The sequence below is a fragment of the Scyliorhinus torazame genome, chromosome 3 (assembly GCF_047496885.1).
Source record: "Scyliorhinus torazame isolate Kashiwa2021f chromosome 3, sScyTor2.1, whole genome shotgun sequence".
In the NCBI taxonomy this organism is placed as follows: domain Eukaryota; kingdom Metazoa; phylum Chordata; class Chondrichthyes; order Carcharhiniformes; family Scyliorhinidae; genus Scyliorhinus; species Scyliorhinus torazame.
Genome location: NC_092709.1, coordinates 304,420,610 through 304,438,257, shown reverse-complemented (window position 1 = coordinate 304,438,257; position 17,648 = coordinate 304,420,610). Strand labels below are relative to the sequence as shown.

Here is a 17,648-nt window from a genome sequence, read left to right as displayed (position 1 = left end):
TCCAGTTCATATCAGGAGGGATCCTCCCCCTCACCCAATAGTTTCGCCAGCATCGCGGCAAAATACTCAATCGGCCTCGGTCCTTCAACTCCTTCGGGCAGCCCCACAATCCTCAAATTCTGTCGCCTGGATCTGTTTTCCAGGTCTTCCATTTTTCCTCGCAGATCCTTGTTAATGTCCATCACCTTCCACATCTCCTTCCCCATCGAGGCAAGTTGATCACCGTGCTACAATAACATCTCCTCCGCTTCCTTCAGCGCCTCCCCTTGCTCTCGCACCTCCGCCACTGCGCTCGCCACCGCTGTCATCACTGGGGAAATCGCCTCCTCCACCAGCGCATTCAAAACCTCTCTCATCTCCTTCCTCATTGTCTCCATGTATCTTGTAAACTGCCTTTCGAATTCCGCAGCCATCACCTTAGTTATTTCTTCAGCCGTAAGAAATGCGGCCTCCACTGGTGCTCCAGCCTCCATTTTCCTTGGTGACCCCGCGGTGACCTTTCCACTCCCCGACGGACCTTCAGCTGTTTCCTTTACGGATGATTTTTTGCTTACCCTCGACATTTTTCTTCACTGTGCCTTCACTGTTTCTTCCTGCTTTTGCCGCCTCCATGGACCCTGGGACCGGGCTTAAAGCCCTGAAAATGCCGTTCCCGAACGGGAGCCCTCCATTGTGCGGCCGCTTCCCGCCCGCCGTCACCGGAAGTTCATCTAAATACCTTTGAAGGCTCGGTCTTTAATATGATTTATGAATTATGTGTAGGGCTGGTTACTTACATGCTGTATTGTCAGGGCTTGGCAGAGGCATACGTCTGAAGGAAAGAAACAAAGATTGTAAGTTATTTACCTTCCAGAAGCACAAAATATTCAGCCTCAAGTTACTTTGGAATAATGAGCCAATGGTATCAATTCGTTGCTACAATGTTAATTAGCTAGATGTCACCATAACTGAATGAGGAAATGAAGACTATACCTGCACACCTGTTGCTTTCAGTTCTTTTACTCAAACTTCCAATTTCTGTTTTCTGCATTTTTGACCAACTTCCCATCATATCGGATCTGAGACCAACTTCTATCATTACAGGCCATAGAGTCATAGAAGTTTACAGCATGAAAACAGGCCCTTCGGCCCAACTGGTCCATGCCGCCCAGTTTTTACCACTAAACTTGTCCCAATTGCCCGCATTTGGCCCATATCCCTCTATACCCAGCTTACCCATATAACTATCTGAATACTTTTGAAAGACAAAATTGTATCTGCCTCTACTACTGCCTCTGGCAGCTCGTTCCAGACACTCACCACCCTGTGTGAAACAATTGCCCCTCTGGACCCTTTTGTATCTCTCCCCTTCAACCAAAGCCCTCTAGTTTTAGACTCCCGTACCTTTGAGAAAAGATGTTGACTATATACCTTATCTATGCCCTTCATTATTTTATAGACCTCTATAAGATCATCCCCAAGTCTCCTACGCTCCAGGGAAAAAAGTTCCAGTCTATCCAGCTTCTCCTTATAACTCAGACCATCAGGTCCCATTAGCATCCTAGTAAATCTTTTCTGCACTCTTTCTAGTTTAATAATATCCTTTCTATAATAGGGTGACCAGAACTGTACACAGTATTCCAAGTGTGGCATTACTAATGTCTTGTACAACTTCAGCAAGACGTCCCAACTCCTGTATTCAATGTTCTGACCAATGAAAGACAATTTCAAATGGGGTGTCTTCATATGGCACATCTTTGGTGATGGCTGAAGAAGCCAGTCCTTGAAAGGCATGACAGTTCCAAGTGCTACTATGGGTTGTTGTATAAAGTTGCTGCCCAGTGGTAATATTGTAGATTTGGGATGGAGTGGCCACCCATATTTCTTTTTCTTTGCAGGACCCTTTTGGGAATCCTTGGATTCTCCCCCCCCACGCCCCCTGCCCCCAGATGAACGCCATGATCAATTTGTCAACTGTGTTAGGATGTACATCGGTATGGATTTGAACAGGAAGAGGAACCTGGGCAGTATGTTCATCTTGATCGTTTGCAACCTCCCCACTAGGGAGAGAGGGAGTGTGTCCCACCTCTGCAGGTCCTTTTTAACTTCCTCTGCCAAACTAGTCAGGTTCCATTTGTGGATCCGTGTCCAGTCGTGGGCAATTGGGATTCCCAGGTCGCAGAATTTGCTTTGGGTTTGCTTGAAAGGTAGCACCTCTAGCTCTGCCCCCCTTTCCCTTTCGGGTTGAGTGGGAAGATTTTACTCTTGCACAGATTGAGTTTGTAGCCTGAGAAGGCCCTGAACTCTTCAGGAGCTTCATGATCCTTTCCATGTTGCCTTGCGGGTCCGAGATGTAGAGGAGTAGGTCATCCACATAGAGTGAAACTCTGTGCTCCCTGCCCCCTCTCTGGATTCTCTTCCAATTTTTCGCCATTCTGGGGACGATTGCCAGCAGCTTAAATGCCAGCGCGAATAGAAGCGGGGCAGAGGGCATCCCTGCCTTGTGCCCCTGAGCAGCTGGAAGCACTTAGAGCTGATGGTGTTGGTCCGTAGGCTTGCCATAGGAGCGTTGTACAGGAGTCTCACCCAGGAGGTGAACCCTGTTTCTAGCTCAAACGCTCCAGTACCTCATTGAGGTATTTCCAATCGACTCTTTGAAGACCTTTTCTGCGTCCAGGGAGATGATCAGCACAGCAGAGAGAGTGAGGGGATGGGTGAAGGAACCAGGTCCTAGACCAACTTCCCATTATTACAGATCTAGACCAACTTCCCACCATTACTGATCCTACACAAATTTCCCATCATTACAGATTAAAGTCCAACTTCCCATCATCACAGATCCAGACCAACCTCCCACCATTAAAGATCCAGATCAACAACACACCATCACTTATCCAGATCAACTTCCTACCATTACAGATCCAGACCAACTTCACATCATTACAGATCTAGACCAACTTCTCACCATTAAAGATCCTACACTAGCTTCCCACTCCAACAGATCCAAACCAACTTCGCACCATTACAGATAGAGGCCAATTTAATCAATTAATAATAACCTTTTACTAGTAATGTAGGCTTACATTAACACTGCAATGAAGTTACTGTGAAAATCCCCTAGTCGCCACATTCCGGCACCTGTTCGAGTACACAGAGAGAGACATTACAGATCAATATCAAAGTCCCACCATTACAATCCAGAGCAACTTTCCATCATTACAATCCAGAGCAATTTCTCACCATTACAGATACTACACCAACTTCTCACCATTACTGATCCTGGATCAACTTCCCACCATTACAGAGATTTAAAAAGCGCGGGAGCTGCGAGTCGGAGCAGATTTAAAAAGCGCGGGAGCTGCGAGTCGGAGCGGAGATTTAAAAAGCGCAGGAGCTGCGAGTCGGAGCGGAGATTTAAAAAGCGCGGGAGCTGCGAGTCGGAGCGGAGATTTAAAAAGCGCGGGAGCTGCGAGTCGGAGCGGAGATTTAAAAAGCGCAGGAGCTGCGAGTCGGAGCGGAGATTTAAAAAGCGCGGGAGCTGCGAGTCGGAGCGGAGATTTAAAAAGCGCAGGAGCTGCGAGTCGGAGCGGAGATTTAAAAAGCGCGGGAGCTGCGAGTCAGAGCGGAGATTTAAAAAGAGCAGGAGCTGCGAGTTGGAGCGGAGATTTAAAAAGCGCGGGAGCTGCGAGTCGGAGCGGAGATTTAAAAAGAGCAGGAGCTGCGAGTCGGAGCGGAGATTTAAAAAGAGTGGGAGCTGCGAGTCGGAGCGGAGATTTAAAAAGCGTGGGAGCTGCGAGTCAGAGCAGAGATTTAAAAAGATCGTGGCCTAGTTTCGGGAGCCGTTCGGAGGAGGAGGAGCAGTCTCTGTCAGGGAGAGAACCTGAGAACATCTAAGACCCTCACAGAAGGTAAGTAAGTGATTTTTACTCATTTTTACTTTTATTACTTTTTCAAATTGTGTGTGTGTGGGGGGGGGGGAAACTGATGAGACATCACAGAAAAGCTGTGACCTGAGCGGCTGGTTGGGAATCTACACTAAATTTAAAAATTAAGCATTGGTAGCTAATTAAACATAATTACTTAATTATAATTTAGAGGGGTATCTAAGCCAGAGATCGGAGACTACTATATTTAGCTTTCACATTTACAGTACAAATCTAGTGCTAGGAAACAGATAGTTAACAGTTACTTTTTACATTTTTCAAAAACTTTTAACTTTAATTTACTAATTAATTGACACAATGTCAGTTAGAGGGGTGCAGTGCTCTGACTGTGAGATGTGGCAGGTCCGGGAGGCTTCCAGCGTCCCGGATGGCTTCATCTGCAGAAAGTGCACCCAACTCCTCACAGAAAGCTTCTCACAGACCGCGTGGTTCGGTTGGAGCAGCAATTGGATGCACTTAGGAGCATGCAGGTGGTGGAAAGTGTCATGGATAGCAGTTATATAAATGTGGTCACACCAAAGGTGCAGGCAGAGAAATGGGTGACCACCAGAAAGGGCAGGCAGTCAGTGCAGGAATCCCCTGTGGTTGTCCCCCCCCTCTCGAACAGGTATACCCCTTTGGATACTGTCGGGGGGGATAGCCTATCAGGGGAAAACAGCAGCAGCCAGAGCAGTGGCACCACGGCTGGCTCTGATGTTCAGAAGGGAGGGTCAAAGCGCAGAAGAGCAAAAGTAATAGGGGACTCTATAGTCAGGGGCACAGATAGGCGCTTCTGTGGACGTGAAAGAGACTCCAGGATGGTATGTTGCCTCCCTGGTGCCAGGGTCCAGGATGTCTCCGAACGGGTAGAGGGCATCCTGAAGGGGGAGGGCAAAGAGGCAGAGGTCGTTGTACATATTGGTACTAACGACATAGACAGGAAGGGGCATGAGGTCCTGCAGCAGGAGTTCAGGGAGCTAGGCAGAAAGTTAAAAGACAGGACCTCTAGGGTTGTAATCTCGGGATTACTCCCTGTGCCACGTGCCAGTGAGGCTAGAAATAGGAAGATAGAGCAGCAAAACACGTGGCTAAACAGCTGGTGTAGGAGGGAGGGTTTCTGTTATCTGGACCACTGGGCGCTCTTCCGGGGCAGGTGTGACCTATATAAGAAGGACGGGTTGCATCTAAACTGGAGAGGCATAAATATCCTGGCCGCGAGGTTTGCTAGTGTTACACGGGAGGGTTTAAACTAGTATGACAGGGGGGTGGGCACGGTAGCAATAGGTCAGAAGGTGAGAGCATTGAGGGAGAACTAGGGAATAGGGACAGTGTGGCTCTGAGGCAGAGCAGACAGGGAGAAGTTGCTGAACACAGCGGGTCTGGTGGCCTGAAGTGCATATGTTTTAATGCAAGAAGTATTACGGGTAAGGCAGATAAACTTAGAGCTTGGATTAGTACTTGGAACTATGATGTTGTTGCCATTACAGAGACCTGGTTGAGGGAAGGGCAGGATTGGCAGCAAAACGTTCCAGGATTTAGATGTTTCAGGCGGGATAGAGGGGGATGTAAAAGGGGTGGCGGAGTTGCGCTACTGGTTAGGGAGGATATCACAGCTGTACTACGGGCGGACACCTCAGAGGGCAGTGAGGCTATATGGGTAGAGATCAGGAATAAGAAGGGTGCAGTCACAATGTTGGGGGTTTACTACAGGCTTCCCAACAGCCAACGGGAGATAGAGGAGCAGATAGGTAGACAGATTTTGGAAAAGAGTAAAAACAACAGGGTTGTGGTGATGGGAGACTTCAACTTCCCCAATATTGACTGGGACTCACTTAGTGCCAGGGGCTTAGACGGGGCAGAGTTTGTAAGGAGCATCCAGGAGGGCTTCTTAAAACAAGTCCAAGTTCCCTAGTCCAACTAGGGAAGGGGTGGTACTGGATCTGGTATTGGGGTATGAGCCCGGCCAGCTGGTAGAAGTTTCAGTAGGGGAGCATTTCGGGAACAGTGACCACAATTCAGTAAGTTTTAAAGTGCTGGTGGACAAGGATAAGAGTGGTCCTAGGGTGAATGTGCTAAATTGGGGGAAGGCTAATTATAACAATATTAGGCGGGAACTGAAGAACCTAGATTGGGGGCGGATGTTTGAGGGCAAATCAACATCTGACATGTGGGAGGCTTTCAAGTGGCAGTTGAAAGGAATTCAGGACCGGCATGTTCCTGTGAGGAAGAAGGATAAATACGTCAATTTTCGGGAACCTTGGATAACGAGAGATATTATAGGCCTCGTCAAAAAGAAAAAGGAGGCATTTGTCAGGGCTAAAAGGCTGGGAACAGACGAAGCCTGTGTGGAATATAAGGAAAGTAGGAAGGAACTTAAGCAAGGAGTCAGGAGGGCTAGAATGGGTCACGAAAAGTAATTGGCAAATAGGGTTAAGGAAAATCCCAAGGCTTTTTACACGTACATAAAAAGCAAGAGGGTAGCCAGGGAAAGGGTTGGCCCACTGAAGGATAGGCAAGGGAATCGATGTGTGGAGCCAGAGGAAATGGGCGAGGTACTAAATGAATACTTTGCATCAGTATTCACCAAAGAGAAGGAATTGGTAGATGTTGAGTCTGGAGAAGGGTGTGTAGATAGCCTGGGTCACATTGAGATCCAAAAAGACGAGGTGTTGGGGAGTCTTAAAAAATATTAAGTTAGATAAGTCCCCAGGGCCTGATGGGATCTACCCCAGAATACTGAAGGAGGCTGGAGAGGAAATTGCTGAGGTCTTGACAGAAATCTTTGGATCCTCACTGTCTTCAGGTGATGTCCCGGAGGACTGGAGAATAGCCAATGTTGTTCCTCTGTTTAAGAAGGGTAGCAAGGATAATCCAGGGAACTACAGGCCGGTGAGCCTCACTTGAGTGGTAGGGAAATTACTGGAGAGAATTCTTCGAGACAGGATCTACTCCCATTTGGAAGCAAATGGGCGTATTAGTGAGAGGCAGCATGGTTTTGTGAAGGGGAGGTCATGTTTCACTAACTTGATAGAGTTTTTTGAGGAGGTCACAAAGATGATTGATGCAGGTAGGGCAGTGGATGTTGTCTATATGGACTTCAGTAAGGCCTTTGACAAGGTCCCTCATGGTAGACTAGTACAAAAGGTGAAGTCACACGGGATCAGGGGTGAGCTGGCAAGGTGGATACAGAAATGGCTAGGTCATAGAAGGCAGAGAGTAGCAATGGAAGGATGCTTTTCTAATTGGAGGGCTGTGACCAGTGGTGTTCCGCAGGGATCAGTGCTGGGACCTTTGCTGTTTGTAGTATATACAAATGATTTGGAGGAAAATGTAACTGGTCTGATTAGTAAGTTTGCAGACGACACAAAGGTTGGTGGAATTGCGGATAGCGATGAGGACTGTCAGAGGATACAGCAGGATTTAGATTGTTTGGAGACTTGGGCGGAGAGATGGCAGATGGGAGTTTAATCCGGACAAATGTGAGGTAATGCATTTTGGAAGGTCTAATGCAGGGAGGGAATATACAGTGAATGGTAGAACCCTCAAGAGTATCGAAAGTCAGAGAGATCTAGGAGTACAGGTCCACAGGTCACTGAAAGGGGCAACACAGGTGGAGAAGGTAGTCAAGAAGGCATACGGCATGCTTGCCTTCATTGGCTGGGGCATTGATATAAGAATTGGCAAGTCATGTTGCAGCTGTATAGAACCTTAGTTAGGCCACACTTGGAGTATAGTGTTCAATTTTGGTTGCCACACTACCAGAAGGATGTGGAGGCTTTAGAGAGGGTGCAGAAGAGATTTACCAGAATGTTGCCTGGTATGGAGGGCATTAGCTATGAGGAGCGGTTGAATAAACTCGGTTTGTTCTCACTGGAACGACGGAGGTTCAGGGGCGACCTGATAGAGGTCCACAAAATTATGAGGGATAGTCATAGACAGAGTGGATAGTCAGAGGCTTTTCCCCAGGGTAGAGGGGTCAATTACTAGGGGGCATAGGTTTAAGGTGAGAGGGGCAAGGTTTAGAGTAGATGTACGAGGCAATTTTTTTTACACAGAGGGTAGTGGGTGCCTGGAACTCGCTGCCGGAGGAGGTGGTGGAAGCAGGGACGATAGTGACATTTAAGGGGCATCTTGACAAATACATGAATAGGATGGGAATAGAGGGATACGGACCCAGGAAGTGTAGAAGATTGTAGTTTAGTCGGGCAGCATGGTCGGCACGGGCTTGGAGGGCCGAAGGGCCTGTTCCTGTGCTGTACATTTCTTTGTTCTTTGTTCTCATCCCAAACAACTTCCCATCATTACAGATCCAGGCCAACTTTCCACCATTACTGATCCTGGTCCAACTTTCCACCATTACTGATCCTAGATCAAGTTCCCCCATTATTGGTCGAGGCCAACTTCCCACCATTACTGATCCTGGTCCAACTTTCCACCATTACAATCCAGAACAACTTCCCACCATTACTTATTCACACCAACTACCCACCATTACTTATCCAGGCCAACTTCCCACCATGACAGATCGCAGACTGACTTCCCACCCGTACAGGTCAAGACCAATTTCTCACCATAACAGATCAAGGCCAACATCCCACCATTACTGATGCCACACCTACTTCCCACCATTACTGATCCTACACCAACTTCTGTTGCCAATTAATAATGTTGGTGAACCACAAGCCTTCCCTTATATTGATCAAATGACCACACAACCAGTTAGTTAGTTCAATAGATGGTTTACATACACAAGAGTTATCGCGACATGCAAACACAATATCTACTATGAGTTAAACTACACCTATCAGCTACAATAACCTATACTTAACTTCAGGGCGACCGGCACTGTGCAAATGGATAAGGCCTTTATCTGGATTTCTCTTGGCTCGAAGAAAGTGACTCTGTCTCTGCTAGGCTCATCCATCAGGTTGCGATCATTGGTCTTGAACTTGGCTGGCTGTTCCTGCTACGATTGGGTTGGCACAGGCCGGATCCAAAAGGGACAGAACACATGGCTGTGTCCTCTTTTATCCATCTGGGATTTTGCGCTCTTTAGGGCGGTCCTTAACACCTTGGACCCAAGAATTCGACAGGGCTCTGATCATTGTCTTCGATGTCGGCCATAAAGGGGCGGGTGCCTTGGTAGCTGGGCGGGTCCTTAGCAGTCATTGACCTTGGCAGTTGGGCTTTCTGAGTAAGGGGAGTGGTGCCGATCAGTCTGTGGCTGTACCGGTTGCTTGATTGGAGTTCTATTGTCCTGGGAAAATGTGCCATTGAAATGCAAACGAGCGGGGATTTCGATCAGGTCTGGTTACCTGTGTTTCAGATACACATAGGCTCTGTATCTGTCTGAGTCCTGTGTTGGCCATAATTCCCATGGCCCTTTGCAGGTGGCCATCTTAGATGGCTACATTTCCCACCATTACTGATCCTACACCAACTTCCCACCATTACTGATCCTACACCAACTTCCCACCATTACTGATCCTACACCAACTTCCCACCATTACTGATCCCACACCAACTTCCCACCATTACTGATCCTACACCAACTTCCCACCATTACTATCGCTTCTCAGCCTTTTGGCTAAGATCAAGTGTAACTTCCCACTATTACTGATCCTTGACCAACTTCCCACCATTACTGATCCAGCCCAACCTCCCATCATTACATATCCTGCACCACCGATTGGCAATTGTTCTCCCAAACCTTGACCAGTTTTCAGTTTGAAATCAAGAGCTCAGGAGAGAGAATTAAAAGGAGATTTTGTACTGTGCACAATACATTCAAAGCTCTCACATTTTATATTAATGTGATTTTACGGTGAGAGTCTGATTTTATGAGGTTTCCTTTCTCCCATCCTGGGACAGACTGAAGAACCTAATCAGAGGGAATAAACAATGCTGAAGCCTGAAGCCCTTTTCTTTCCTTGCTGCTTATAGGTCTCACCTTGGGGTGACTGGAGCCCGGCTCGGAGGCAGCCCTCTCTGCCCTGTGTAGTAATTCTCATATGGAATGGAGGCTGAATAAAACAAATGAATTTAAGCACAGCTTTTTATTAAAATTCAAATAATAATATGCACGATCTAATGGAAAGTTGTAAAGTGTCATTTGTGGCGCCTATTGCTGGGAGTTTCTCCGTCGTTCTGTCGCTTTATTCGGGCCCTGGGGAGATTCTCACTGGTCAAGCCCACACATAAATTATTTTCATCACTGGGGAACTAAATGCTGGCCAGACTGGCTCTGCAGAGATCAGGCCACCATTTTGAAAGGGTGCCCTGATCTCTAAGCGGGCTTGAGGATCCTGAACCGCCCCCCCCCCCCCCCCCCACACCACCACCAATGGGTCCCCCCACTTCCAGGAACCCTACCCTTCACTCCTCGACCTTCCAGAGGCCTCTTCATACCCATCCTGCAACCCCCCCACCATTCATACCTCCTCCACCTTTCATAGACATGGCCCCCCTCTGGCACTGACCCTTGACTGTGTCACGCTGGCACTGTCACCCTGGCAGTGCTCCTGCTGGTTTTGCAGTGCTACCCGGGCACCTGGGAGGTGCCACAGTGCCAGCCTGGCAGCACCACTGTGCCTGGGTGCCAGGGGGAGGGCCAGGGGCCGCCCAGCCCGGCCCCTGACCAACGAGGAGGCTTCGGTGGCCTGGGAAACCCCCGGATGCCATTCCACTTGGAGCAGTACTGAACGGCACCCGGCTGGGGTGGCCGGTAGATGCCGGGAACGCGATAAATCCCGGGTCAGCAAACCTAAGCGGGTTTTTTTGAATATTTTGAGTACCCAATTATGTTTTTTTTCAATTAAGGGTTAATTTAGCGTGGCCATTCCACCTAACCTGCACATCTTTAGGTTGTGAGGGTGAAACCCGCGCAGACATGGGGAGAATGTGCAAACTCCACATGGACAGTGACCCAGGGCCGGGATCGAACCCGGGTTCTCAGTGCCGTGAAGCAGCAATGCTAACCACTGAATCACCATGCTACCCGATCCGAAGGTTTTAATCCAACTGAGGTGCGCGTGGCTTGGTCCCGCCTATTGTGGGCGGGACCCTGATCGCGGCACCTCATGAGATCTGGATAGATCTTGTGAGGCGTACTGGCTGTCGGGAAGCCCAGCAGGAGGCCTCTCCCGGCAGCTTCGTACTGCCGTTCGGGCACAATGTGGCCGATAGATGGGGCCCAAAATTTCCTTTCCCCACTTGCACCACATGGTGGCACAGTGGTTAGCACTGCTGCCTCACAGCTCCAGGGTCCCTGGTTCAATTCCAGCCTTGGGTCACTGCCTATGTGGAGTTTGCACGTTTTCCCCGTGTCAACGTGGGTTTCCTCCGGGTGCTCCGGTTTCCTCCCACAGTCCAAAGGTGTGCAGGTTAGGTGGACTGGCCATGCTAAATTGTCCCTTAGTGTCCAAAAGGTTAGGTGGGGCCACTAGGTTATGCGGATAGGGTGGAGGTGTGGGCTCAAGCCGTGTGTTCTTTCCAAGGGTCGGTGCAGACTCGATGGGCCGAATGGCCTCCTTCTACACTGTAGGGCTTCTATGACCACAGAAATGCTTTTTGGCAGTGTTGCTGTCAGGCCTGTTTCCAGCCTCTGTCAATGTGTGAGCGAGACGAGACGCTGGGATGAATCTTCAGTAATTATTCCCTCTCTGTGGGGTATACACAGCTCAGAGACCTGGAGCCTGTAACCATAGCCAAAACGATGGGTTTATCTATGAATACCTGAATATGACAAGACCATATGAGTGGTGCATACCCAATGGGCCAAATTGCCTCTTGTGTGCTGCAGACCTCTGTGACTCTAAAATTCAGGTAGGGGTTACTGGAGGATGGGGTAGGGGGAGGGCTAAATTCAGCATTTGATTTTATTACACTCGTTAAGCCAGGAATTGTGCTCAAGGGTTCTTCCATAAACTCTAACTGGAATGCAGCGTATCTGTCACGAGTTGTAGCACAGCCTCCTGCTAAAGATGACAGCTTTACCTGGTGGAGAGTCACCAGTCCTTTTCAAGTCTATGAAGAATTCAAGGTCTTTCTGGATGTTGCACTGTTCCAGAACCTTCCGTATTTCTTCATACATCTAAAGATGAAGCAAAAAGATGAAAGAGGATTAAAAGAAAAAAAAATATTGGCCGGAATTCCAAGCTGAAAACGCACTTTGTAATCTTGTTGGCATGTCATTTATTGCCACATATAGGATTCATTCGGACCCCTTTCTCTCTCCCCTGCCTTGCAGATAAGGACCTAACAGTAGCTCGAATGCAAGTCTGCTGCAAAGTTTATAGCAACACTGCTTTTTAAGGAGTAGGTCAGCTATCTGTCTTTTCATTTCTAATACTCCTCACCGACTTTCTGGGTTCTGAGATATATAGTAGCAGAGCATTAGCATACAAGGACACCCTATGCTCCACCCCTCCACATCACTATCCCCTCCCACAGCCCCAAACTCCTTAGCGAGATGGCCAAGGGCTCCAGAGTCAATACAAACAACAGAGGGGACAGAGGACACCCCTGCCTCGTACCCCGGGTTCATGCTATTAGTGCCAACACTCACCATTGGCTCCTTGTACAACAGCCGCACCCATGCCACAAACCTCGGCCCAATTCCAAATCTCTCCAATACCGGCATCAAGTAACCCCACTCTACCCAATCAAACACCTTCTCTGCGTCCAGTGCCACCGCCATCTCCGTCTACTTTCCCTCCGCCGGAAACAGGATCACAATCAGCAACCTCCTCACATTCGAGAACAGCTGCCTATCCTTCATGAACCCAGGCTGATCCTCCCCAATCGCCTTCGGAAGACATCCCTCCAACCTTATCGTCAGAACCTTTGCCAATATCTTGGCATCTACCTGCAGTAGGGATATAGGTGTATACGACCCACACTCCACTGGGTCCATATCATTTTTTGGCAACAGCGAAATCGAAGCCTGCCTCATCGTCTGTGGCAAGACACCCCTGCCCATCGCATCCTCAAACATTCCCACCATCAGCGGTACGGTGCCAACTTATCCTTAAATTTCTTATAGAATTAAACTGGAAACCCGTCAGGCCCTGTCACCTTCCCTGCCTGCATTCTCCCAATCGCCTTCTTCACCCCCTGCTCCCCTACCGGCCCCTCCAGGCCTGCTCTATTGTCCTCACTCAGCCTCGGATACTCCCACACTGTCCAGAAACTCCCTCATCCCCGCTCCTCCCCCAGTGGTTCCGACCTATATAGATCCTTATAAAACTCCTTGAATATTTTATTGATCTGATCCAGTGCCACCACCAGCTTCCCCATCATATCCCGTTACTGAACTACCTCCCTCGCTGCCGCCTCCCTCCAGGGCTGGCTGGCCAGCATACACCCTGTGCTTGTAGACCACCCCCCTCGACCTTCTCAACTGGCACACCACTTTCCAAGAGGTCCAGATCCTGGGGCGGGATTCTCCGCAATCGGCGCGATGTCCGCCGACCGGCGCCAAAAACGGCGCAAATCAGTCCGGCATCGCGCCGTCCCAAAGGTGCGGAATCCTCCGCATCTTGAGGGGCCGAGCCCTCACCTTGAGGGGCTAGGCCCGCGCCAGACTGATTTCCGCCCCGCCAGCTGGCGGGAAAGGCCTTTGGCGCCCCGCCAGCTGGCGCGGAAATGACTTTGCCATGCGGCGCATGCACGGGAGCGTCAGCGGCCGCTCACGGCATCCCCGCGCATGCGCAGTGGAGGGGGTCTCTTCCGCCTCTGCCATAGTGGAGACCATAGCGAAGGCGGAAGGAAAAGAGTGCCCCCACGGCACAGGCCCGCCCGCGGATCGGTGGGCCCTGATCGCGGGCCAGGCCACCGTGGGGGCACCCCCCGGGGACAGATCGCCCCGCGCCCCCCCCAGGACCCCGGAGCCCGCCCGCGCCGCCTTGTCCCGCCGGTAAGAGAGGTGGTTTGATTCTCGCCGGCGGGACAGGCATTCCAGCAGCGGGACTTCGGCCCATCGCGGGCCGGAGAATCGCTGGGGGGGGGCCCGCCAACCGGCGCGGCGCGATTCCCACCCCCGCCGAATATCCAGTGCCGGTGAATTCAGCAACCGGCGGGGGCGGGATTCACGCCAGCCCCCGGCGATTCTCCGACCCAGCGGAGGGTCGGAGAATCCCGCCCCTGGTCTCCCACGTACCTCCTATCCATCTCTAGAATCTCTTCTATCAATTAAAAAAATAATAAATTTAGAGTACCCAATTAATTTTTTCCCCAATTAACGTGCAATTTAGCGTGGCCAATCCATCTACCCTGCACACCTTTTTGGGTTGTGGGTGTGAGATCCATGGAGACACAGAAGACCCTGCAAACTCCGGGGCCGGAATCAAACCACTGCGCCACCGTGCCGCCCTAACCTCTATCAATGTTTGGCGTGCCTCGCTCTCCTCCTTGTTCATCTTAGCTTTGAACAAGATCACCTTCCCCCTCAACAGAGCCTCCGAAACCACCGACTGTGAAACCTCCCCGTGCAGCTAAACCCCACAAGTTCCTCGATCACCTTCCCAATCTTCTCACAAAAGCTCCGGTCCGCTAACAACCCCAAGTTCATTCTCCGCTCCAGCCTCTGGGCCACCCTCTGCTCCAGAACCACATCCTACCAATGCGGAGCATGGTCCAAGATCACTATTGCTGGGTATTCTGACCTGCTAACCCCAGCCAACAGCACCTTCCTCACCATGAAAGTCTCTCCTCGAGTACACATTGTGTACCGGGGCGAAAAACAAATACACCCATTCCCTCAGGTGTAAGAACATCCTCGCGTCCACTCCTCCCATTTCCCTCAAGAGCCGAGCCAGCGCCTTTGCCCTCCCTGACTGGGCCAGCGAGTGCGGCTGAGACCTGTCCACCCTCAGTTCCTGCACTATATTCAAACCCCCCCCCCCCGCCCCACTATTAACTCATGGGGGTCCAAATCTGGGATGGCACCCAGCACCCTCTTCACAAACCCTACATCATCCCAGTTGGGGCAATATACACTCACCAATGCCATCAACCTCCCCCTAGCACTCCCATCACTATCACGTACCTGCCCCCCTGATCCACCACTACCTTCTGCAGCTGAAACCTCACCCGCATGCCCACCAATACCGCGCCCCCCCCCCGCGAACCCTGCTATCGAACCCCGAGTGGAGAACCTGACTCACCCAAACCTTCCTAAGCCTCACCTAAACTTCACCCTCAGATGGGTCTCTGGCAACATCACCACGTCGGCCATTAAGCTCTTTAAGTGTAAAAACCCTCAACCTCTTCACCTCCCCCCTAACCCCCTCTCATTGCACTTCACTGTTCTGACCGAAGGTGTGTCACCCCCTCCACCCCTCCTATCTGCCATCATCATAGAGCCGGAACCTGCCCTTCAAGCCTGACCCACCCCATCCCTTTGTTACCATCGAACCCCTTCCCGCCTCCCAAAATACCCCCATCCACTTCCTCTTGAAAACACTTCTCCCGGTATCAATCCCATCCCCCCACCTTTCACACCTCTCAGGCACATCGAAACCTGTCGACCATGTTCCAAAGACCACGGCCCCTCCCCCTACCACACTCCCGCTCACTAGCCAATCTTCGCTTGCCAGTGTGGAGGCCTCTTTTCTCCCAATCCCCTCCCCATGACCCAGTCCCTGGAAACAAACAAATAACCAGAGCCGGTGTAGAATCGCGCCCCAGAAAACCGCCATAACCCTAGAGCCCAATATAATTGTGACCAACTGTAGACTATAACAAAGCCAATCTACCCTTCCCCATTCAACCAACCCAAAATCCCAGCTGTTCCCCCCCAAAAGTACAGAACAAAAAACAATCCGAAATGAGAGATATAAGCTAAGCACAGTCCCCATCCCCTCAGTCCAAGTCCCAATCTCAGTCCCACCCCTCATTTCAGTCCCAATCCTTCGGCCTTCACGAATGCCTCTGCCGCCTCCACCATCTCGAAGTAGAAGTCTCTCTAATTGTAGGTCTCCCTCAACTTCGCCGGGTAGACAACGGCAAACCTCACGCCGTTACTGTAGAGTGCCGCCTTCATCTGTCCGAAGTCCGCCTGTCTTCTCATCAGCTCCACCATCAAGTCCTGGTATATTTGAATACCAACTCCTTTCCACTTCACCTCACACCTTTGCTTCACCCAACTCGCGACCTTCTTCTTGATGTGAAATTTGTGGAAGCAAATTATAACTACCCTCGGTGGCTCGTTTCCTTTCGGTTTAGGCCTGAGCGGCCAATGAGTCCTGACCAGCTCATTTCAGGAGGGCTCTTCCCCCTCCCCCAACAACTCTGCCAGCACCTTCGTGAAGTACTCAGTCGGCCTCAGGCCCTCCACCTCCTCGGGCAGGCCCATAATTTGTAGATTCTGCCGTCTCGTCCTGTTCTCCAGGTCCCCCACCTTGGCTCCAAGTCCTTTGTCAGCCTCCGCCACCCTCCGCAGCTCCTCACCCATCGAGGTAAACTGGTCTCTGTGCTGTGACAGAGCTTTCTCCACCCCCTTCAACTTCTCTCCTTGCTCCCGTACCTCGGCCGATGTCTTCGACATTGCCACCTTCTCCGGGGCAATCGCCTCCTCCACCCACTCCTTCATCGCAGCCATCATCTCCTTTCGCAGCATCTCCATGTGCTTAGCAAACTGCCTCACAAATTCTCCAGCCATCACCTCGGTCAGAGTTTCCACTGTGAGGGGAGCGGCCCCACCCAGAGATCCAGATCCAGCCTCCGCCATCTTTCCTGCTGTTGGGCTGATCCGCTCACTCGACGGTGAACTTCGCTCGCCTCCTTCTTCCCATGATGTGGAGATGCCGGCGTTGGACTGGGGTGAGCACAGTAAGAAGTTTTACAACACCAGGTTAAAGTCCAACAGGTTTGTTTCGATGTCACTAGCTTTCAGAGCACTGCTCCTTCCTCAGGTGAAGGAAGGAGCAGCGCTCCGAAAGCTAGTGACATTGAAACAAACCTGTTGGACTTTAACCTGGTGTTGTAAAACTTCTTACTGTGCTCCTTCTTCCCAGCGGCTTTCTTCTGGGTCTTCGAAACTCCCCACCTTCCTTATACTTTCCTGCACCAGTTTGTTCAAAAACTGTCCTTGAAACCAGGCATTAAAATCAAAAAAATAGAGCCTCGAGCAGGATCCACCCAACGTGCGACTTCCATCTACATGCCGCCACCGGAAGTCGTCTGTCTTTTCATTGAGGGAGGCAAGAAATGATGCATCTCCCCCAGGTGAGGAATTAAAAAAATAAAGAGAAAATCTGAAACAGGCGAGAAAACAATAAACAATATCTTACCTCGTCACTGGTCACGCACTCCTTGGAGAGCTGGTTGGCATGTACCCACATGGCATTACGCATAGTATGTATTCGCTCGCAATCCTGCTTCTCAAGGAACTGCAATTAGAATAAATGTTTTTTTTGTTACCAAGTCATCAGTTTTTAATCTTTCCACCAGAGACTGTCCTTGTGGCTTCTGGAGGGATATTTTCAAACAGACATAAACTTACTGCCATGCCAGACCAGGTTTCATATTCATCAAGCGCTAGTTAGCCCCAGCACTCAGATTTCCTATGAGAGCTCCTGGTTTCATTTTTCATCTACAAGCTTCATCAGATTGGTTAGAAAATGAAGCATAAAACAACTGATGGATAAGAGATCTGCCATCTCTCAAACTGCCACATTTTAATGCTTTTGGGCCAGATATGCTGATGGATTAAGCATCAGTGGCCGTCCCGAAGGTCATCGCATG

General features: G+C 50.2%; 1 protein-coding gene across 1 annotated transcript in view; it reads right to left on the bottom strand.

The window, feature by feature from the left end:
• The window catches only part of LOC140409427 (proline-serine-threonine phosphatase-interacting protein 2-like), a 147,162-nt gene that overhangs the window by 13,129 nt on the left and 116,385 nt on the right, over positions 1-17,648 (bottom strand). Inside the window, 4 exon segments of the mRNA XM_072497863.1 lie at positions 777-811; positions 9,853-9,925; positions 11,898-11,994; positions 17,195-17,293. Coding sequence (XP_072353964.1) covers positions 777-811; positions 9,853-9,925; positions 11,898-11,994; positions 17,195-17,293 — 304 coding nt within the window.